This window comes from Zonotrichia albicollis, chromosome 16 (genome assembly GCF_047830755.1).
Source record: "Zonotrichia albicollis isolate bZonAlb1 chromosome 16, bZonAlb1.hap1, whole genome shotgun sequence".
NCBI classification, from domain to species: domain Eukaryota; kingdom Metazoa; phylum Chordata; class Aves; order Passeriformes; family Passerellidae; genus Zonotrichia; species Zonotrichia albicollis.
This window is the reverse complement of record NC_133834.1, coordinates 4,573,307-4,595,979: the sequence shown is the minus strand read 5'-3', so window position 1 is coordinate 4,595,979 and position 22,673 is coordinate 4,573,307. Positions and strand designations below refer to the sequence as shown.

Sequence of the window (22,673 nt, the reverse complement as noted above, 5' to 3'; positions counted from 1 at the left end):
CCCCATTCTGTGGGCAGGGACACCTCCAAGCCTTGTCCATCCTGGCCTTGGACACTTCCAGGGATGGAGAAGCTACAGCTGCTCTGGGAAATCCATGCCAGGGCCTCCCCACCCTCACAGGGTAGAGCTTTTTCCTCATATCTTATCAAAACTTACTCTGTTTCAATTTAAAGCCATCCCCCATTGTAAAGATTTTTCTCCATGTTTCTTGCACACTCCTTCAGGTATTGAAAGGCCACAGTCAGGTCATCCTGAAACCTTCTCTTCTCCAGGCTGAACAATTCCAATTTGCTCAGCCTTTCCTTCCTTTCCATCCCTCTCGTCATCGTTCCCTGTCCTTGCTGTGCTGACCCCAGAGCTGGATGCAGGTTCCAGGTGACAAACGCAATGGAGAAATAAATCCCTACCCCAGGCCCTGCCTCAGAGAGTGTCATTCTGGGCACGTCCTGTCAGGATTAGATGAAATTTCATACAAGAATTTGCTTACTCCCTCAGAATTCAGTTTAGGAAACAGAGCTGTCAGCTCCACTATTCTCAGATCACCTGCACGCAATAAAATTCATGAGGCACTGCTGGTTGGAGAGCTGGGTTATAAAAAGCCTTTCCTGCAAGACTTTTTTCCCCCCAAATTTCCCATTGATTGGGAGTTTTGCATGTGGACTACTTAAAGGAACAGGCTTCAGCTGGCAGTGCCAAAATCTGTGTTTTTAAAAGCTGTTCCGCTCTCCCTCAGATTGCTGAGTAAGGGCTGGAAGGAAAAAGAATAGCAGTGAGATAGGGCAGGGACTGAGGGGAAATTTCTACAGAGAAAGGAAAAGGAGAAGGAAGGAAGAGCAGATAAATCAAAAGCTGCTGAAAAGTAGAGAAAAGTGCAAAGAGTCAGGGAAAGGAGAATCCAATGTTCAGATCCACTGCTTAACCAAAGAACTGGAAAAGTGCAAATAGGAAAAAGGGCAACTGCAGAAATTGCACATTCCAGCAATACAGACAGTGCGAGTGGTGAAACAAAAGCAGCACAGACCTCATACACACCCCTGGAAAAGCCATGGAATACTGAGGAGCCAGCTGGGAGCATGAATTGACCATGTCCTGCTTCCTCACATTTGGAAAAGCACATGGCTGTGATGGCAGGAAACAGCACTCTGTGTTCACCTCAGTGAGTGCTGGGGCTGAGCGGGGAGTCAGGGGCTGGTCAGCTACCACGAGGTAACGGGGGGAAAAATTGCTGCCTCCAGTAATGATGGTTTCCATTGATGGGAGCTGCCTTCCCTGGGAAGGGACACAGGGACACACTCAGCCGGGGAGTGGAGTTCGGATGCCATCGTGTGACTCCCTGCGACATTACACAGCTGGCCTGGCTCAAACACCGCCCGAAGAGCTGCTCAAAACATCCAAGATGCTGCAATAGACGACAAAGTCTAATTTTAAAATGTTCTGTACACTACCTGCCCTGCCTCCTTTTTTTTTCCTTTTTTTTTTTTTTTTTTTTTAATGCTGGCATTGTCTGTTTTGATAACTGATTGAAAGCACTGGGATAAAAAAAGAAATCCGACTCAAAATGCAAGTGTATGTCTCTAAGTTTGAACAGACGAACTATTTCTTAAGAACTTTTTCCTCTAAAACTGTCGCCTAAAGATGGTATCCGAGGCAAATTCCAAGTTCTCTGAGCCACTCTGAATATACTAAATAAATAAATAAATAAATAAACACACATGGTGACAGAAGTCACACTGCATGTATCCACTCTGAATGTACAATATACATACATATATATTATATATTATATATTATATATTATATATATTTTATATATATATATAAACACACATGGTGGCAGAAGTCACACTTCATGCATTCTTTGTATTCTTCACCAGCCTGAGGTGCCCGGGACAGAATGCGGTGCTTTAATCGATAATGTGGGGTTACATCTCTCAGGTCAGTCATGTTGGTAGCCAATGTGAAGAGAGGAGAGCTTTATCAGTTCAGAAACCATTTAAAAATCACGCTAAAATGCCAGGAATGACCCCTCAGATCGCTGCCCTGTGTGTCCGGCTGCACCGGGAGGGAGCTTTAAGGATTCTCGCGGGGCACGCAGAGATACCACGGCACGGCTCTGTCATCTTCTACCTCAGGAAAAATGTTATTTAAAACCCACAAAGTCACGGTAGGATAAAACAGCGCTCGGAAGCCGCCCGGCCGCAGCCCCCGCCACTCCCGGCTCCGCCATCCCGCCGGCTGATGTGGCGCTACCGCCGGGCCCTACCACACGGCCTCGCCGCCGCAGGGGGGGCGCTGACCCGCCGCCCTCGCCGCGCCCCGGCACAACCGCGTCGATGTCGGCGAAGCACCGCGCGTCTCCCCCTCTACACCAGCTTGGTAGCGCCCGCGCGCGCGCCGACTGACATCGGGCGAAGCCATAGTGAAAGATTGTAGGGGGGTATGGGGCGAGTTTCGTGCCGGTGCGCTGTCCTTTCACAGTGGCATTGCCCTGTCACCGGCTGCCCAGCGCTGGGCAGCGACATGTGCTGAGGGAGGAGGTATCACTGGGCATCAGTGCAGTTAAATGTAGCGGCGCCCCCCAAGAAATGGTTCGGCCGGACCCCACCTCAGTAGAATGGAAGGCGGCGCCATCTTGGACGCAACCACAGCAGTCACGAAATAGGGGTGGCAGACGTGCAGTGGGGTGAGAAGGTAAGGAAGCCGGCCCTGGCGGAGCGAGCCGAGACTGGCAAAGGCACTGGAATCGGTCGTGTGCGGCGGGGAGAGAAGGCGGCGGCGGGCGGGAGCGGCGGCGGGGACAGCGATCCCCCTCTCGCCCTGCGCGCAGTGGTAGGCGCCGGCGCGCGCGGGCCGCTGGGCCTGGCGCACATGGCCCGGCCGTAGGAGCCGCCCCGCCCCTCCCCCGCCTTTCCCCGCCGCGCTCCGGACGGGACCGGCACCGAGACCGAGAGCCCGCAGCGAGCGCACGGTACCGGCACCACACACCCACCGACACCCGCGCACCGCACCCGGGCCGGGCAGCGCCGCCGCCCCATGCAGGACACCGAGGAGAGCCCCGCGGCCGCCGCGCCGCCCGGCGCGCAGGGCCCCGCCGAGGAGCCCGAGCACACGGACGCTCCCCCGCCGGCCGCGGAGCCGCCGCAGCAGCAGCAGGAGCCGGAGGAGGACGAGAAGGAGGATGAGGAGCAGGAAGGGGGAGGCGAGTCCCAGGCGCCGCCGGGGCCCCCCGAGCCGCCTCCTCCCGCCGCCGCCGCCGCGGAGCCCGAGCAGCCGCCCGAGCCGCAGCCGCCGTCCGGGCAGCAGAGCCCCGGCAAGGCCGAGCCCGAGCCCGGCCCTGAGGCCGGGCCCGCGGCGGAGCCCAAGTCCGAGGCGGCGGCCGAGGCCGAGCCCGGCGCGGCGCAGGAGAACGGGGAGGCCGCGCCCGCCGGCCCGGCCGAGCCCGAGGATGAGATTTCCTTCAGCGACCCCGAGGACTTCGTGGACGACATCAGCGACGAAGGTGCGGGACGGGAGGAGCCGGGGGAGCCCCCGGGGAGCCGGGGCCGGGCCGGGGAACGCCGTGCCCTGAGCCCCGGCCCGGCTGCGGGGCAGCTGCACATCCACATCGGAGCTGGGCTTCGGAAATCGTCTGCTTAATGAGTTATCTCTGCCCCGCACAACGCTGCTGTTCTAAAACCTTTGTTTAGTTTAAATTATCTTCTGTCTGAGTTCTAAAAGCTGCTGTCACAGTGGTTCTAAAGCCGCTGTTACACCTCAGGTGTGGGCTGCCCTCTGAGTGGAATCACCAGCTCGTCTCCCTTCCTTTTGCCTCCATTAGTTAAACTCAGCTGTAGAAACAGAAGTTTTAAATGGCTGATGTGGTGGTTACAAACTATGTTTCATAGTCTTTGTTTTTTCCATGCATTCAGAATGAGATCTGTAGATAAATAGGGTTTTAGGAGAGTTACTGTTCATGAAGATGTGATGTAGGTGTTTTGTGGCAAGAAAATAAGGAAAAAATGTTTAGTTGGCAGTTAAATGGCAGTTAAAAATGTCAGCCCAGGCTCTTTTAAAAGTAGTGGATATTGGCTGCCTTAAAATGGTCAGGCTGTTGTGTAACTGCTCAGACAATAAATGTTACACATGGGCTTGTAATACAGAGTTTAGAACTCTAATGAGTCTTTCCAGATAAATTTTCTTAGTTTTTGAATAGGAAAAGTACTTGTTTCCCCATTATTTGTTCAGTATTTGTGCTACTTTGGGATCTTTAGGGTCTATTATACGTGTCAGAAGTGGAAAGATGTTTCTAAAGCACAGGATTGTAAATCTGCCGGTTATCTCAAGTGCCAGTGGAATACAGGTGATACAGGTGCATTCTTGTGTTCCAGTCCTTTGTTTAGTTTATTAAATCGGCAGCCAAATATCCTAGATTAAGGAAATGTTTGCTGTTCCCAGTTTAGCAGTCTGTGGAACAGCTCTTTGAACTTTTACATTTGTTTCTTAAAGAGACTTGGGCAAAATTGCCTTGGAGTTGGATTCTTTTTGCTAAGTGCCTGCTTAATACACTTTGTGTACATTTAGGATTGTTATATTCAGTTCCTTCTTGGAAACTGAGTATATTTTCCATCTCCACCTGTTTTGTTGTTAATTAATTTGGTTAACTTCTCAGCTGTCTGAAATCCAGTGTTAGTGGCTGAATTACAGGGATTAAGTGTAGTCACTCTTGCTGGTCTGGCTTTATATATGTGTGTATTGCTAGTTGAGCTTCCTTATTCCTTTCCCATTATTTTGGTGCCTCCCCAAGGAGAAAATCAGCCCAGTGTGACCAAACCAAGGTTCTTCCAGTGCTGTGATAACTCAGATGCTCAGGAGCACCTGTGAGCTGGAGCAGCTGCAGCACTGGAACATCTCAGATCCTTTTGCTGCCTCTCCTTTTCCCCAGGAGGGGTTAAAGTTAAAGTTAAAGCAGAAGGGATGTGTTGGAACCCACTTAGGGACCAGTGAGGCTTCAGTTCAGATAATGACAGTGGTCCTTCAAATGCTGCCAGCTGGAGATAGCCCTGCACCCACCACACCCTGCTTCCCTTCTGGCTGCAGCAGGAGCTGGCTGAACCTGCTTCTTGCTCTTTGAAGACTCCTTTGTTCACAATTGGGAATTTAAGGGCACAGTGTGGGAATTTGGTTTCAGTCTGTTACAGTTTTGCCTCCATGCAGGGTGTAATTCAGCCACTCTCACTGGATTTCAGACAGCTGAGAAGTTATTCAAATTAATTAAAAACAAAACAGGTGGGGATGGAAAATGTGCCCAGTTTCCAGGAAGGAACTGAATATAATAATCCTAAATGTACACAAAGTGTATTAAGCAGGCACTTAGCAAAAAGAATCCAACTCCAAGGCAATTTTGCCCAAGTCTCTTTAAGAAACAAATGTAAAAGTTCAAAGAGCTGTTATACAGACTGCTAAACTGAGAACAGCAAACATTTCCTTAATCTAGGATATTTGGCTGCTGATTTATTAAAGTCTTTTTTGAGAAGTGGCTATGAAAAAAATGGCTAAAGGAGCCTTAAAAATGGCCCTTTTGTGTTTTACTTTGGTTTTCTCCTTTTGCTAATAGACTCCTGTGGAAATGTCCTTGTGGGACATGCTTTCTTTTATATATATTATTTTGTTATTTGTAGTTCCTCCATGCACATGGAGTTAATATTTTTGAGTGATAAATATTGCTAACAACAACATTCTGGATGCTTCCTAATCTTGGTGGTAATGGGCTCAATATTTGTGATTTGTGTTGCCCCAGATCAATAGGAAGCTTCATGTGTAATAACCTGGTGAAGCTTAAACTTGAAGAAAGCAACTTTTTAGTAGTTTGGAATTCAAAGTAAGCATGTTTCTCATATTTCTTCATTGCTGGAGATCTTCCCAGTCATGTTTCTGGGCAGAAAAATTTCTTGAATTACAAAGCCACCAAAAATCTGATGTCTTCAAAATATCAGCATATACAACACCTTTTTTAGTTTGTTGCCATAGTTTAAGTCTTTCTACATGTTTGGGTTTTTTTCCTGGTCTGTGGATGCTATAGATAGTCTGACTTTCCAAATTTGATCTAATTCAAAGATATGGTAGTGTGAACTAATTTTCTCTGTAGTCTTGTACTTCATAGTGATCTTCACATAATCTTAAAGCTTGCTGCAGATATTCAGGAATTAATATGTTCAAAGAATATCTAGTGTGAAAAGAAGTGTGCTTGTCTTCACAAAGCTTAAATATGGCTTTCAGTGCCTTAGACCTTTGTTTTTGTGCTTAATTAAAGGTTTAGATGGAGTGTGAGTTCTTAATTACAGTGATGCTGAGACAGGCAGAGCTTCCAGTATAGTGGATAGTTTTGAATTATGCTAAAACTTGTGTAATTTGGGAGGGAGGTGCAGGGTGCATTTATTTTTATCAAAGTCACCTGGTTATAATTTGAGCAAGGGGACTGGTCAGAGGTCAGGTAGTAAATCATGCATTTGTCAGTGCTATTGTCAGTTTTGGGGACTTTGTGAGCCACTTCATCCCCTGAAAAAATTGATAGAGGAAGCATGGACAACCTCAGTGTGTAAACCATGTTTTTAAGAAAGATTTAAAGAGTGGGGTGATCAGAGTTTGTCATAAAACCACAGCTTAGTCAGAGTGTGCTGTTGGGGTGTTGTTCAGTTCTTTTTCTGATAGAAGGTTCATTCACTACCAGGTTTCTTAAGTGATTCTTGAAATTTCTTGAAGTCTCTCTATTTTCTTACTCTCACTGTTCTTTTCATCCTTGTCTTCCCTCCTTCATGATGTGAGCAGTGCCTTAGTTTCCTGTCTGTGCTGTCTTTGCAGAGCTGCTTGGTGACATCCTGAAAGATCAGCCCCAGGAGGCAGATGGAATAGACTCAGTGATTGTTGTGGATAACGTGCCCCAGGTTGGACCAGACCGACTGGAGAAACTGAAGAATGTCATCCACAAAATATTCTCCAAGTTTGGTAAAATTATCAATGAATTTTATCCAGAAGCAGATGGAAAAACAAAAGGGTAAGTCATGATAACTCCAACTGGGAAAAGGACTGAAACACAGCTCTGACTTATCTTTGATTTTTAGTGTCAACATTTTATGGCCAGTTTTTATAGTGACCTCCTAGTTGTTATCATCACCTTCTTCTACCTCAGCCTGTGCTGTCCTCACATCAGTCTCAGTGACAAACAAGTTCCTGAGGGAACTGAGAAGATGAATAGCTCATTAGGTTGGATGGTGGTGATTAATTATGGAAACAGTTTAGCTGGGTTAGGAGACAAATTTCTGTGCTATGGGGAGTTTTTTCTTAGTTTTTCTACTATGGCAGAGGTTAAAGATCCTCTTGAGCTAAAAACTTAGTAGCAATGGCTGGACTGTTTGTTGCAAACTAGATTGTCAATGTCTGTAGGATATATTCTGAGTTTTGGAGGAATCCACACTTTATAAGGCATGAAAAGAGTTTTCTGGAGTGGAGGGATTGTTGCTTCTATAAGGTCAGCATGAAAATTATTCTGTGTTCATGCCTCTGAGATGCTGTTCAGGGTAGCATTAGTTTTGAGTCTGCTGGGCTGCAAGCTAGCTTGGATTAAGTGGCCAGAAGAAATGAGTTCTGTAATTGAAAAGCATTGAACGAAAAAAATTGAAGAAGCCTGTGAAGCAAGTTCCAGTTCCTAAACATGACCTGTTACTCTTATGGGAGGAGCTGTGGATGTTCCTGCATGTTCCTGTCTCTCACTTGTCCTGGTTGTGTTGAGCTTGCATTCACTGCTCTGGCCCATTTCAGAAAGGATATCAGATTAACTGAGGTCAGACCTAGAGAGCTAAAAAATGTGTGTGAGCCTGTGGCCAGAATGGGGATTAATTTGCTGTTCACCCTAATTGGTTAAGGACAAGACAAGAAGTTATCTTGTAGATGCTCTGTACTGAATTCTTAATTCATCCCCATTGTTTGTGCTTTATTTTGGGCCTGTTGTGTAGTCAATGTCTTGTACTTTGGTTTTCCTTCCTTGCAGGTACATCTTCCTGGAGTACATGTCTCCCTCCCATGCTGTGGATGCTGTGAAGAATGCAGATGGATACAAACTGGATAAGCAGCACACTTTCAGAGTGAACCTCTTCACTGACTTTGATAAGTGAGTGCAGCAATTGTGTGTTGTCTGTAAATTTGGGGATTCTACTGCATGGAGTGTAACCAACCAAATTGCTCTTTCAGGTACATGACAATCAGTGATGAGTGGGAAATCCCTGAGAAACAGCCATTTAAGGATTTGGTAAGGAATTTTTGGAAAAGTGGAAAGAATATTCAGCTTAATATGAAATGGTTACTTCATTGCTGAAATGTCCATATGAAAACAGAAACCATGTGCTAATGTGTTGTAAATAGCAGTGCTGATCACCTGCTGCTGTTCCTTCATGCTCTCCATCATGCACTGATGGGAGGAACTCAGTGCTTCTGCTTAATAGTTACACATAGTGTAAGGCTTAATTTACTCTTATTATTTAAGAGTGAATAATAATTTTGCACAAGTAATTTAAAAATAGATTTTCAAAAGCATCTTTTTATATTCTTAATTGTTTGAGGCAAACTTTGGTGTTTGTTGCTGGTTGCTTTGTAAATAGGCTGGTGGAAGAAACCATAGTTTGCTTTTTCTTTAAAAACCAAATACCAAATTACTTCCTGTTTAAAATAAACATTAAACATCATTAAACACCTTGAAGGTCCACCTGTTTATGGTGTGCTCTCAGCCTCCAGCATCCAGTAACTGGAATTGTTTAATTTCACTTCAAAAGCTTGTTTGGAGTAGTAAGACCCCAAAGTTGCACTCTCTGGTAAGATCAGCTTTCCCCTGCCAGGTGGATACTAATTAGTGGAACTTGCTGACTTAACCTTGGACTCACTAACAGTCTATTGCTGTTTTTCTCAGGGGAACCTCAGATACTGGTTGGAAGACCCTGACTGCAGGGATCAGTACAGTGTGATCTTTGAGTCAGGAGACCGGACATCCATTTTTTGGAATGACATCAAGGAACCTGTGCAAATTGAGGACAGAGCAGTGAGTGTCCTGGAAGTGCTGGAGATTGCAGATACACTGCCAATCTCCTTTATTTTATGACATTGCGGGGTTTTAATTTTAAAAAAAGACTTTTTCCCATTGCTGAAATTTTTTTTTCCTTGTGAAGAGTGGTGAAACCACATCCTTTAGAATTAGCCTTAGCTGCTTTGGTAAGAGAACTGTGAAGTGAACTTTTTAAGTTTTTGGTGGTGGTTTTTTTTTTTTTAAAAAAACTGGTCTATGATGCACATTAGTTTCCTTCATCTCTCTGTTATAGGTGATTCAGAAAGACCTGAGAGTGCAGAGTCAGAGTTTGAGGAGCACTATTCATTTGAGCTGAATATGTGCTTATGTTTGCTGCTTCAGATGACTCCTTGCTTTTGTGCTGACCACAGAGGTGTTAAAGAGGAATAGCTGGTTTGGTAATGGCATAAAAAGGAGATTTAGTCTGCCTGTGTGCTGCAGGCACTGGACTTGCTGGGAACTGTTAGGACCCAGGAGCATTTTCCTTAATAACCATTGTGCATTTCAGTAGGAGGAAGTTGGCTCTGGGATGGTGAGAATATTTGCTCATCACCATGGTCTCTGGCTGTGGTCTGTATTGCTGAGATCTCTCTAACTTAGCTGAAGGTCCAGAGCTGTGTTGTTCAGAAATTCAAAATACCCACCCTTACTTTTGAGAACAGTATGATCTTGCCAAGGCTGAAAGAAGGAAATCCAGGGTGTTAGGTGGGTTTGTTATTGCACAAAGGATGTCACTGTTCCTGAAAAACCTTTTTTGGTGATCCATAAGTTGAAAAAGTCTCAATTGACAGTTTTCAACCTGAAGAATAAGTACTGTACATTGTGTGCATGAAATAAAACTCCACAGTTATCACACATCCTGAGATCTTCGCTTAGTAAAGGGATTTACAAAATGTGCTGCCACAAACCATGTGTGAATTCTTTCCCTTTTAGGGACACAGCATGAAATTAAACTTCTGTGTGTACTTTCTTGTTTAAATGCAGAGATGGACAGAGACCTACGTCCGTTGGTCCCCCAAAGGCACCTACCTGGCCACGTTCCACCAGAGGGGCATTGCTCTGTGGGGTGGAGAGAAGTTCAAGCAGATTCAAAGGTTTAGTCACCAGGGAGTGCAGCTCATTGACTTCTCACCCTGTGAAAGGTAGAGTGTGATGTTGGTTTGGGCTATAAGGTGTCAAAAGCATGAGGCATGAGCAGCACTCCAAATCTGGAGTGCTGAAATTAAGTTCTTAAGATTTATTTAACATTAAAGAGCTCTGGAGAGGAAAAAATAATTTCAGGACTGAGATGCATTGTCATTTGAGTTTTCAAGTAACACATTTGGAAGCAGTTGGGTTTTATGCTATTTTGTATTAAAGAGATTATTTCCTTTCAATGGGGAAGCCCAGCATGCCTGTAATTTGTGTTGGATAAGTTCAATGATTTATGTTTGATTTGAAACCAGTGTTATTCTCATGTCAAAACTATATAACAGTGTATTTGGTGAGTTCCTCTCCCTTGTAACATCAATATGGAAGAACTTGCACATAAATCTGGAACCCTTTCATCCAGAGGGATGCCAGGGAAACTTTCTCCTTCTTTATCATCCTGTTCTTATTTTTCCCTCCCCTGAAAAATCCTATTAGAGAAACTGCTGTTTGAAAGTGCCTGGTATTTAAATACCACTTGGATAAAAGCCTGCTGATACTGACATATTAGATGAAGGTTCAATACTGTATTGGTTTATTTATTTTGTAGGTATTTAGTGACCTTCAGCCCTTTGATGGACACACAGGATGACCCTCAGGCTATCATCATCTGGGATATTCTGACTGGCCAAAAGAAGAGAGGATTCCACTGTGAAAACTCAGCTCACTGGCCTATTTTTAAGTAGGTTGAGAAATAGAATTGGAGTAGAGAGTTGTGGTCCCAGACTTCATTTAATAAAAAGGCAGTTCAAATTCAATTTTTTTCTTTCTTGCTTAGATGGAGTCATGATGGTAAATTCTTTGCTCGAATGACTTCAGATACCCTCAGCATCTATGAAACACCTGTAAGTTCTTGCCTTTTTTACATAATAATGAGAGTAGAAATATGTGTGTAAATGTAAGAATGTTACTAACTTGAAACTTCATCCTTTTCCCATCTTTTAGTCTATGGGTTTGTTGGACAAAAAGAGCTTGAAAATCAATGGAATAAGGTGAGTTTATTCCCTTGTAATCATAACTGTGCTCTTTAGCTGGAATCTTTTAGTCTGGGGATTTGTTATGGCAAGAACAATCTTTATTTTGCCTGGAGCAAAGAGCTTTACATGTTGAGGTGGTCAAATTAGACAACGTAGCAAAAAGAAATAAAAAACTCTCCACTTGTTGATGAACACACTTGGTAGATTCTGTGCTTTGAAATCCTCTTTGTGGTACTGCTTAATCCATCTGAGGAATTCTGTTTCTTGTCTACAAAACCAGACTGGAATGCAGTTTATTAGGGAATATCTCCCTAACAAGGTGGTTGTGCTGGCTTAGAGCAGTGTGCTGTGTCTGCACAAGGCACATTGACTCCTGTGAGAGTTTTTAAAGTAAATCTCTGTAAAGCAGCAAGAAAATTAAGTGTACCCAGGTGCAAGAAGATGGTCTCCATGGTAATTTAGTAGGGATTTTTTTTTGGCTCATTTGTTCTTAGAGCTTTAGCAGTTACTCTGTGTGCAGCCCCTGCTTTTTGGTGAGATATACTGGTGAGACAACATTAGTGATATAGCAAATTTAAACAGCTGCTTAAAAATCTGTTTAGGTATTGTTATTAAATTGCCCTCAGTTCTGTATCTGTGCCTGTCTTTAGTACTGAGAGTTGATCTTTGTCTGCAACATTCAGATACATGAGGAAAGTGGTTTTGGCTTGTAGTATCTAACTGAAAATTAAACCAGCATATTTTTAACTTTGTTCCTGTAGAGACTTCTCATGGTCTCCAGGTGGTAACATAATTGCTTTCTGGGTGCCTGAGGACAAAGACATCCCAGCAAGAGTGACTTTGATGCAGCTGCCTTCTAGACAAGAAATTCGTGTGCGGAATTTGTTCAACGTGGTCGATTGCAAACTGCACTGGCAGAAGAACGGGGACTACCTGTGTGTGAAGGTGGACAGGACTCCCAAAGGCACACAGGTACATGGCTTCTGATCTTCCTGGGACAATCTGGCTCTGCCTCATGCTTCCTTTTCTTACAGTGCTGTCTTTAAGTAAAGACAGCATAAATAATATCATATCAAAGCTATTATTAATTTTTTCTGCTTGAGTTTGAAGCATGTGGAAAGCAAAATGTATGTTATGTTTGCAACCAGAATTTGATTTGACTTTAGTGGCCTCTTGGTCTCTGTGAGGTCTGTGCCTCACCTCTTCTCCTGATCACAATTAAGCAGCTGTTGAACAACATGTAGGTCAAACTGCACAATGTGCCACATGTTCATCTGTCTTAATTAGATTTTATATAACAGTCTGAAAAAAAATAAATGCTTTTCTACAATTCTGAAGTTATTCTTTATCAGAACAAATTGGGAATGTTTGTGGTAAGGAGGCATATTGTGTTTATCTGCTCTCATTAAAGGAAAAAACCTTGACTCATTCTCATCCTGTGTCCTAACAGGCTAATTGAGGAATTGTCCTTCTATGCCCAGTGATAAAATTACTTACTTTGCTGTTTTTGTGCTGGTAATGAGCTGATTTTGGCCTTCACAGGGAGTTGTGACCAACTTTGAAATATTCCGCATGAGAGAGAAGCAGGTGCCAGTGGATGTGGTGGAAATGAAAGGTAATGCCAAGTATTTCCTTACTTTTGAGCTTGAACTTCTCTGCAGAGATGCTTGTGTCTTTCTTAGAAATTCTTATCAACACCTGACATAATTTAACCTTTTGGAAAATAGCAGGATTTCAGTGTTGCAGAATGTCTCACGTAAAAATGAGAAATCAAAACTTCTGTTGCTGTTCATGCTTGTGACTGACTTGAAAAATGACAGAACTGAAAGTCTGTTATTAATCAAAATGGTAGGGCTGATAATAGCAATGTATTTTGTAGATGATGGAAGACTTAGAGCTATGGTTAGAAACATTTCCCCAAACTCCCTGCAATTGCTTTATCAACCTGTGTGTTAATAGAGGCTCTGTTAACTGATGGGTTCTCTCTCTTCAATATCTTGGTTTTCTTTGGTAACAACTTGAAATCAGAGGTTTGTATTGTCCTTTAACAGATTTTTGGTCTCTCTTGTTACAGAAAGCATCATAGCCTTTGCTTGGGAACCAAATGGAAGCAAGTTTGCTGTGTTGCATGGAGAAACTCCACGAATTTCAGTTTCTTTTTACCATGTTAAAAACAACGGGAAAATAGAACTCATAAGTAAGTGAAAAACAAGTGAGAAATGCAGATACTAAACATTTTGCACAGTAATGGATGCAATAAAGTCAAAATTACATCTGTTTATGATCTTTTGTGAGAAATTAGTGGGGTTGATTCTTGTAATCGATGGCATTGGATTGAGATCTCTTTCTGAATTTGTCTAATTTCTTTTCAGAAACTTTTGACAAACAGCAGGCAAACACGATATTCTGGAGTCCCCAGGGGCAGTTTGTGGTGTTGGCTGGCCTCAGGAGGTGAGTGTTGCACAGGTTGCTGAACATTGATTTTAGAAGAAGTAAAGAAGTACAAAATCTCACCAAGAAGTGTTTGGTGTCCCTGACAGTGCTGATTGCTGTAATCCTGATTGAGCTGTGCAAAAGCTAAGGCAGAGCAGAGGTGCAGCTTCATGATCTTACTCCTTTGCAGCTTTCACTTCCTATTTTTGCCACACCAGATGAAGAATGCATTTTCCAACAGAAAAGTGGATCTTTAGGAACACCTTCTAGCTGTTTAACTTAAATCTGACTGAGCCAATCCAGTTTGGACATGCTTGTGGCTCTTGTGATGCATTTGTTGTCATTGCCTTGTGCCCTTTCATGGGCAGTGCCTGTTACTGGCAGTGCTGCTTTGTGAAAGAACTAACAAGAAAGTTTCACTTTAGAGCAAGTGAAAATTATTGTTAATCATTCAAGTAATATTTGCTTTCATGTGCTTTCAAACAAGCACTGCTGTTCATATTAGAAATCTTTTCTTTTATCTCTTCTTCACTATGTCTAAGCATATGATTGTTAAACTTTGGCTGTAGCTTGCCTAGCACCTGTTTTTACAGTGACTTTACCCCATGTATTTGTATTTTTATGGGTCCCTGAACATAGAAACAGAAGTGTCATTCTTACGTGGCATTTTGTTTTTATCCACTGCCTTCCTTTCCAGAGACTGGCAGGAACCTGGCTGCTCTCTTGGCTGCTGTGAGATTTTGTTTGCAATGAGTTGTAGTAGAGATGCAGCTTGTGGCCTGTTTTTCCAAGCCCAGGCTGTGCTGGTGTGTAAAGCAGTGTCCTGTTTTTCCTGTGCAGCATGAATGGTGCCTTAGCCTTTGTTGACACATCTGACTGCACCATGATGAACATCGCCGAGCACTACACGGCCTCGGACGTGGAGTGGGACCCCACGGGCAGATACATTGTCACCTCTGTGTCTTGGTGGAGCCACAAGGTACTGATGCACCTCTTTTCCCCACCCCTGCCTGTTCTTCCAGTGGTTTTGGAAAGGGTTATTGATTAGGAAGAGAAAATGAACCCTGTCACTGGTCAAATGACTTAACCTCCACCACAGTTTTAAACATTATTTCTGAGCACTCCAGTGTTAAGTTAAAGTTTATTTTGGCTGAGCTGCTGCATTGCTCTTCCAGGTGGACAATGCATATTGGTTATGGACCTTCCAAGGCCGTCTGCTTCAGAAGAACAACAAAGACAGGTTCTGTCAGCTGCTCTGGAGACCACGGCCGGCCACCCTGCTCAGCGAGGATCAGATAAAGGTAGGGCACTCCAGGGACTTTGTGCTGACATGGATTTGGGGCGTAAAGCATACTTGGTGTGCTCCCTCTTCTTGGGCATGAGGTTTGTTACACAACTGCCTTTTGCCCTGAATGTGTGAATAAACACATTGCTGTGTGGGACCTCACTTCTGGGAATGTCTGCAGATAATAACTGTATTATAAGCTCAAAATAGAAGTGATTACCAGTGGTTCTTACAGTTAGGGTATGATGAAAGGATATAAAGAAGACTAAATTGAATTTTGCTCTTCAGACCTTTCTAGTTGTATGTGTACAGGAGTGCTTGTATGATCTGTAAGCCAGGAGGTACAAAATTATAGTGAAAGGAAATTGCCTAGCAGAGAGATGTTTTTCAGAAGGGCATAGCCTGCTTAGGCCTACCCAAGAAGTGCTTAGAGAAGATGATGGTTGTAATTGCTAGCCTGAAACTCCAGTTGAAATAAAATTTCCTGTTTCACAGCAAATTAAGAAGGACCTGAAGAAATACTCCAAGATATTTGAGCAGAAGGATCGTCTGAGCCAGTCCAAAGCTTCAAAGGCAAGACACTTTTGAAATATATTATAGATCAAACTCTTGTAGCTTAGCCTTAGTTTGTACTGGTGATAAATAAGTTGCATTTCCTGTATCACAAATGTTCATTTGGTCCAGATGGTTAGAATTAGTCCAATGGGTAGTTCAGAGAGGTGCTGCTGTAAAGAGTCTGGAGAGGAACTGGTGTTCTGTCATTAAGCAAAGGTGGTAACATTTTGGAGTTCTTAGCATGTTGCTGCTTTAGCCAGTGTTTAAATTAAGAAAACTTTCAATTAGAAAAAAGGACACCTCACCAAAATAGCATTCTGATCAGAGAAGAGAGTCTTTTTTTCTTCTAAGTCAGTAGAAGTTGTTTATGAGAACAAAGTTGCCTTGCTCAAGCATGCCTGGGGTGTGGGTTTGGTTCAGGGGGAGGCTGAACATCCCTGGGGTGGGTTTGGTTCAGGGGGAGGCTGAACATCCCTGGGGTGGGTTTGGTTCAGGGGGAGGCTGAACATCCCTGGGTGGGTTTGGTTGAGGGGAGGTTGGCTGAAGATCCCCGTGTGGCCTGCAGGAGCTGGTGGAGCGGCGGCGCACGATGATGGAGGAGTTCAGGAAGTACCGCAAGATGGCACAAGAGCTGTACATGGAGCAGCGCAACGAGCGCCTGGAGCTGCGCGGGGGTGAGACACACAGGGCTGGGCAGGGCCACAGCAGCTCCTCCTCCAGAGGGCCATGGGGCCCCTCAGCCCCTTCTCTTCTCCCTCTGCTTCCTGCTGAAGCCAGTCCCCTGTTCTCTGCAGGGTTTTGTACTTTTCATCCTGAATCGTGCCAGGATTTAAGGGGGGAAAAAGGCATTGGCTTGACTGTGGGATAAAACGAGTAGGAAACTGTCATAACCACTGATTATGATTTAAAGCACCAAATACCTCTCTACCTCTTGTTTCACTGCTGCTCTAAGGGCTTTCTGCCAAGAGCATCAAATCATTCCATTGCTGCCTTGTTTGTTGTGTTCACTGTTGGTGTTTTCTCCATTGCAGGGGTAGACACAGATGAGCTGGACAGCAATGTCGATGACTGGGAGGAGGAGACTGTGGAATTTTTTATCAATGAAGAAATTATTACCCTTGCAGAACCAGAGTAATTAATAAAACTGTGGTAAGATAACTCTTGAGAGAAACTCTCTGTCAACTACTGCTATAGATTTGACAATTTGCTTTAGGGAGTTAGGTCTATCTGTTGCACTGGTAAATGTGCTGTTCCCTGAGTTGGTTTATGTTTTTTTCAGTGGTTAGGAAAGATAAGTTTTTTTAAAAAGTAATTGTAGACAGTCAAAATTGTGAGTAGAATAACTGTATAAACCCTGTCTTGCCAGAAAGATCAAACCCACAGCAGAGTCAGGGGCAGCCTGTGAACACAGTGTAGCAAACTTGTAAGTTCTGTCAGTAGGAGGAATTGTAGTTGGTATGAAAATAGAATTTTGCCTTTTGGAAGATTTGCATGTTAGTCCAAGACTGGACAGAGTTTAAATACTGTATTAAAGATTATACAGCACTGGTTATATGTCAGTAGGCTGATAAAACTTTGAGATGATGTTTAAATATCTGCATGAACTCAGTTACTGTTTTCTAGAAAAGTTGAATAGAGATCACGTGGTAGCAGATTTTTGTGTACTGATTGGCATGGCTTGGTGGGAAGTCTTGTATTTAATTCAGTGTTTCTCCCAGCTCCTTCTTTGAATTCCTATGTTTTATGTTGGCAATGGAGGCTACTTCCAGTCCCTGTGGTATGAGATATCCTTTAGTGAGCTTGACATTGTATTGAGGAGAAAAAACACTTTCACAGACACTGACAGGATTTAAAACTTGCAGAGTTCCTGCTCTGTCATGTTTAAGATCTCACTTAAGGAAGAGGAAGGGGAGACTGGAAATGCAGCTGTAAGTCACCCTGCAGTTCTTCAGCCTCCAAAGAGCTCAGGTGCAACATGGTGCCTCTTGGAGCTGTAGGAAAATAATAACCTTGATAGCTTTGACTATATTTGGGTCTGGTTTATGTGTTCCATACAAGGGAGATCTTTTTCTGGAAGGAAGAGGGAGAGAAGCTGCTTAGTGTATGAATTTAAACCACCTGAGTTTGGGAGGAGGGGAAACACAAGCTGGTGTAGCCTTTCACCAGCCCAGCTTCTGAGGTTGAGCTGTTGGTATAAAAGCACAGTAACTAACTCACCTCTCTTTTTTGTTTCTCTGCAGCTCCACCAGATCTTGTGCTGAAGAGAAGTTTGTTTGTTTTCCAAAAGCCTATATCAACTTTGGAATTCTTAATCCATATTCTTGCACTCTGGAAGGGTGGATGCACCAGATATTCTCCATTCTGACACATTGTAGTGCCTTTAAGTCTTGCTGCCTGCTGCAGTGAGATACTGGAAAGGCGCTGCTTTTAAATTTATATTATTTTTTTTTTCTAGGGTTTGATTATTATTTTTTTTCTTTTTAAATCCACTACTACCAGTATTTACTTCCCCACTCCTGTGCAGTCCTTGCCAGCTGGCAGTTTTTGCCTCGTGCCAGTGAGGTGAGATTGACCAGTGCACCCCTGTCTCACACACAATGTTTGGGTTCCAGGACTCTCTCTGTGCCCCCAGGGCATGGACAGGTGTTCCTTTGGGTTGGGGCAAAGTCACCAGAACCATTTTCTGTATGATGTGTTTTAGTGTGCTGAAGCAGCACTACAGCGGGCTATACCCTCCTCCTTTCAGATTGTGAAAGGATGTCTCCCTCAAAGAGCTGAATATGGAAATAAAAGCAGACCTATACTAAAACCAGGCTGGCTGTGTGTGGTTTGTAGGGAATCTGCCCCTGAATGATCAAAGTCAAGCATCAATCAGTAATAAGAGTGTGTTTGCTGGATTGGCTAATGGTTGCTTTGGATTCTTTTTCAGATCTTGGTTCCTCATCGCCCCTCTGGCTTTGTGTTGTGGTTGCTTGGTTTTTTACACTATGGTGCAGCTCATTAATCTGTCACCTTGACCTGTACATGGTGGTGCAGTGACTAGAAAATGACTGGATTCTTAAACCATTTGCAAACTGATAAAAACTTCAGGAATTACTGGGTTCGTGTATCCTACTAGGGAAACCTGCACACTTCAGAGCACTGCTCTGTGCACCTGCTTTTTGTTCCCTCTTACAGCCCCTGTTTCATTTCCAAAGCCCTCCAGGCTCAGGATGGAGAGCTGTACCCAGAGCTGGTGCAGCAGCTTCTCTGTATTTTTATTTGTGAGCAGAGCTGGGTGTTGTCAGAGCAGTGAGAGGCTGGCCTGTTCCTTGCCCTTGGAGAATGAGGAGGTTCCTGTCTCTCCTGGACTGGGCAGGGGAATTGCCAAGGTGAGCACTCCTGACTGGCTTTCCTTAAGCCCAGGGCTCACTTGTGAGCAGGGTGGGACAGCTCTGGAGTGGGAGGCCCTCTGGACACAGGGCAGCCCCACTCAGCTGCAGCTGGCCAAGGGACAGGGGTGTTCTCAGCACTCACTTTGTCATTTGCTGTGATGGCCAAAGCACAAATGCCCCAATTAACTCCCATGTCTTCACCAGGAAGTTTTCAAAATTATTTTCCCATAAATGGTACTGACTTAGTTCCAACAATTCACTCTTTAACCAGCACATGTTTTTCCAAATCTCTGTATTAATTTCCAATTTTCTGCATTTGTTCATCCATAATCCAACAGGTACAGTTGACTAAAGTTTACTCCACAGTATTTCCATGCCTTATTTATCAACTAGACTGGAAAGAATACTTTTTAGAAAAAACTTAGAGCATAACTAAGTTCTCTAGTGATCATGGAATGGTTTGGGTTGGAAAGCCCATCCAGGGACACCTTCTCCTATCCCAGATGGCTCCAAGCCCCATCCAACCTGGCCTTGGACTCTTCCAGGGCTGGGGCAGCCACAGCTGCTCTGGGCTCCCTGTGCCAGGGCCTGCCCACCCTCATGGTAAAGAATGATGGCTTGAACTTGCACAGCAGGAGTCATTTTTATGACCCTTTTGTTGGGAAGAGCTGACATCTCAACAGTTTTTTGAATCACAAATGGAGCTGGAAGGTTTTTCCCCTGTTTCCATGCAGTGATGGTTTCATAGGCTACTGTGTTTTATTCCTGGCTCTTCTCTAAATAATTGAATGTAATTCCAGTGTTGAATGAATTGGGTTCTCTTCTAAGATGCTTCTCTGAAGTGTGGATCATCAGTGGAGGAAAACAGCAACCCAAAAATTGCATCCATAAATTGCATCCAAAATTGTTCCTGCAGCAGCTTTGGAAGCTGATGAGATCTTGTTCTGACCAGCAGTTCAGGCCTTTTCTCATCTAACACTGGCATTTCTGACATCACTCCCTTCAATTACTTCATCTTTTCTCTGTGTTTTTCTTATTTCACATGCCTTTTGTAAATTATGTGCTCCTGAAATTGCTTTATGGGAATGCACTTGGTAAATAAATTATCCTCTTTGCCATATCTTGGAATAGCACTGGGAGGTGGAGGAGGGAGGAGGGTCCTGTGGGATTGAATCCATCTGTGTAGCTTTGAGCTCTCTGCCACTGCTGCTCAGCCTGTGCCTTTGGAAGGGCTGCAGAGGATGGTCAAAGCAGAAGCAGGTTTGGAGGTACTGTCTAAAGCTGTGTATGGTGAGGGAAAAGGCTTCCCACAGCACTTGTTCCTCCACTGAGTGCCCTTAAGGGTCTGGAATTTGGGTGGGAAAGGAAATGAACCTTAAGCATTAAGATAGTATCTCTCCTTGGTTTTGTTTAAGTATTGTATGAAGTATTTTCAATGATTGTTCTTAAATAGCAGGATTAACTAGGCCAGTTCATGTAATCCTGGGCTAGTCTTCACTCTGTCTTTAGTTTGAATTTGTAATAAATATTCTCATGACCTTTTGACCATCTACAGCCCTTAATGCAACTTCACAGAACAAATTTTGGTCACTTGCTATACTAAGTTTTAACTTGTTAAATTCTAATTTTTTTCATTAAGCCCTGCTGTAACTTTTATGAGCTTTGACTCCTTTACAGTCAATGAATACAAAAGGTGATCTTGTGGGGTTTTTTTAATGAGGTGTTGGAGTGCATGGACTCCTGGTGTTCCTGGGCTCTCTGGTTCAACTGGGAAAAAAAAAGTGGCACTATTCATGCTTGGTTTAAAGCAAAAGTGGTGTGTAAGTAATCTTATAGAGAGAAAACTGTGCAGTAGGGTGAGGGAGGCTGGGTCCCCTGGCAGGTGGAGGTGTCACTGTGATCCTCATTGTCCCCATCTCTCTGGGACCTGAGTGACAGATTCACAGTAAGCAGCCAAAAGCAGCTGGGATTAAAGTCCTGCCAGAGTCCTCACAATTCCTGCAGGGCCTCAGCATCTCTGTGTTGATCCCAGTAAGAGGAATGCTTTGAAAATGTAATCCTCTCCCAAGTTTTAACCTTCAACCCCATGCTTCTCAGTTAAACTGAAGCACTGCTCTCACAGTGTGCTGAAACAGGATTGGGGCAGACACAGAAACCTCTGCTCTAACTGGAATTGCTTAAAATAAAGTCAATAATACGTGGAATACCTTGCATTCCTCTCTAATGCAAGGAAAAGCCTTAGTACTTGGTGTGACCTGGCTCCACATGCTGCTCATTTGAGCTTGTTTTCTTGCCCTCAGTGGCTGGGGCTCCCAAGTGCAGTGATTAACTGGGGCATTCTGGAGTTCAGGGCTGTCCAAGAGACTTGCACGATCCCCTCCATCTCCTGGAGGATTTGGGATTATGATGTAGACAATAATATTTTTAAGAGATGTGGGAATGAGCTGCTCCTAGCAGAGTCCCTCAGCCCTGTTTAGAGAGCTGATGAAACTGCAATTAACTTATTCTTGTGAATATTAAAAGCTGTCTAAAGCTAGGGAGCTCACCTGGTATTCTGAGATGTTTGCAGCAAAGAAATGTTCCTCTACTGCTGCTGGAACTACTCAAAACTGTCTATTAACACTGTTTGAGACTGGGAGCTGTTGGTAAGACCCTTGTTTAATTGGTACATGGTTTGTTATTGTGGAGATAAATCTGGTTCCTATAGAAACTAGTTGCTTGTGACTGGTGGGGCTGTAGAACAAGTCTGTTTTGATAAGTGCTCACTGGGTACAGCATTGTTCCTGTGCACTATGAAATGTTTTAGCAGCATCAGCTCTTCTGCCAGGAGCTGCAAAGGGGATGTCACTGTGTTTTATGAGAGCAAAAACCCCCATGGAAAGGTGAAAATAGAATTTTTCCAATCTCTGTTATTATCTGAGATCCCAAAGGCCGTTCTTGGGTGGAATTTCAAGCAGACCCTGTGCCAGGCACACACAGCTTTGGGTCTGTGCCACTCACCCACAGTGAGTGAGGGCAGGATCCCAGCCTCAGGGGGCCCATTAACCCCACAGCAGCCTTGCCTCTGGGGCTTCACCTGTACATGAAACAGCCTGAAACACACGTGCTCCTGTCTGTTATTAATGCTGACAAATAGGCTGTGCCATTGTGTTTTAAATCTTGGATTCAAATCCTCTGTTTCAAACAGAGCAGTGTTTCTGACTGATTGAGTTGTGGCACGAGGCACTGGCACTTAATTGCTACTTTCTAATTGCTGCAGTCCTGTGATGAATTCCAGATGAATTCCAGCTCCTGGGGAACCCTGTGGGACCTGCACAGATCAGGGCCAACTTGCTCTGATCTGGTTGAACAGGCTCATAATGATTGTTACCTGGGATTAAACAAAATGGGTACTGAGTGAAATGCAATTCCCTTTCTTTGCCATGGATAACTTTAATCAGTGTTTGGGGAACACCAGGGGAATCTGTGATTGTGCTCAGCTCCACAACTGTGGGTCCCAGACCTCTGAAGGTTCCTGCTGGCTGCAGCAATGACACAGCTGAGTTCACTTTGCCACCCTCCCTGTCAATCAGTCAGAGTTCTGCTGTGCTAGAGACAGAAACAGAGGCAGAGGGAGGAAGAATTTGTCAAGATAAACATGCAAACCATGGGAGAACAAACTGGTTTTAACTTTATAAACTTCATTAAACTCTAGGCTTTAAAGCTTCCTGTGCAGAGGCACTGCTTTTTTTCCAGTTCTGCATCTTCCACCTCTTGCTCACCTTTACAAGAGG

At 44.1% G+C, this 22,673-nt stretch overlaps 1 protein-coding gene across 1 annotated transcript; it reads left to right on the top strand.

Moving 5' to 3' along the window:
- The first annotated feature begins 2,702 nt into the window (after nt 1–2,702).
- Nucleotides 2,703–18,335, top strand: EIF3B (eukaryotic translation initiation factor 3 subunit B). The gene is made up of 19 exons (XM_074552973.1): nt 2,703–3,499; nt 6,838–7,030; nt 8,024–8,143; nt 8,224–8,281; nt 8,936–9,064; nt 10,073–10,230; nt 10,827–10,958; nt 11,055–11,121; nt 11,222–11,268; nt 12,015–12,225; nt 12,796–12,868; nt 13,328–13,450; nt 13,626–13,704; nt 14,527–14,665; nt 14,862–14,987; nt 15,467–15,544; nt 16,092–16,200; nt 16,558–16,675; nt 17,767–18,335. Exons 1-18 carry the CDS (start codon nt 3,034–3,036, stop codon nt 16,659–16,661), a joined length of 2,412 nt encoding a protein of 803 aa, XP_074409074.1. The 5' UTR covers nt 2,703–3,033; the 3' UTR covers nt 16,662–16,675; nt 17,767–18,335.
- The last annotated feature ends 4,338 nt before the right edge of the window (nt 18,336–22,673 follow it).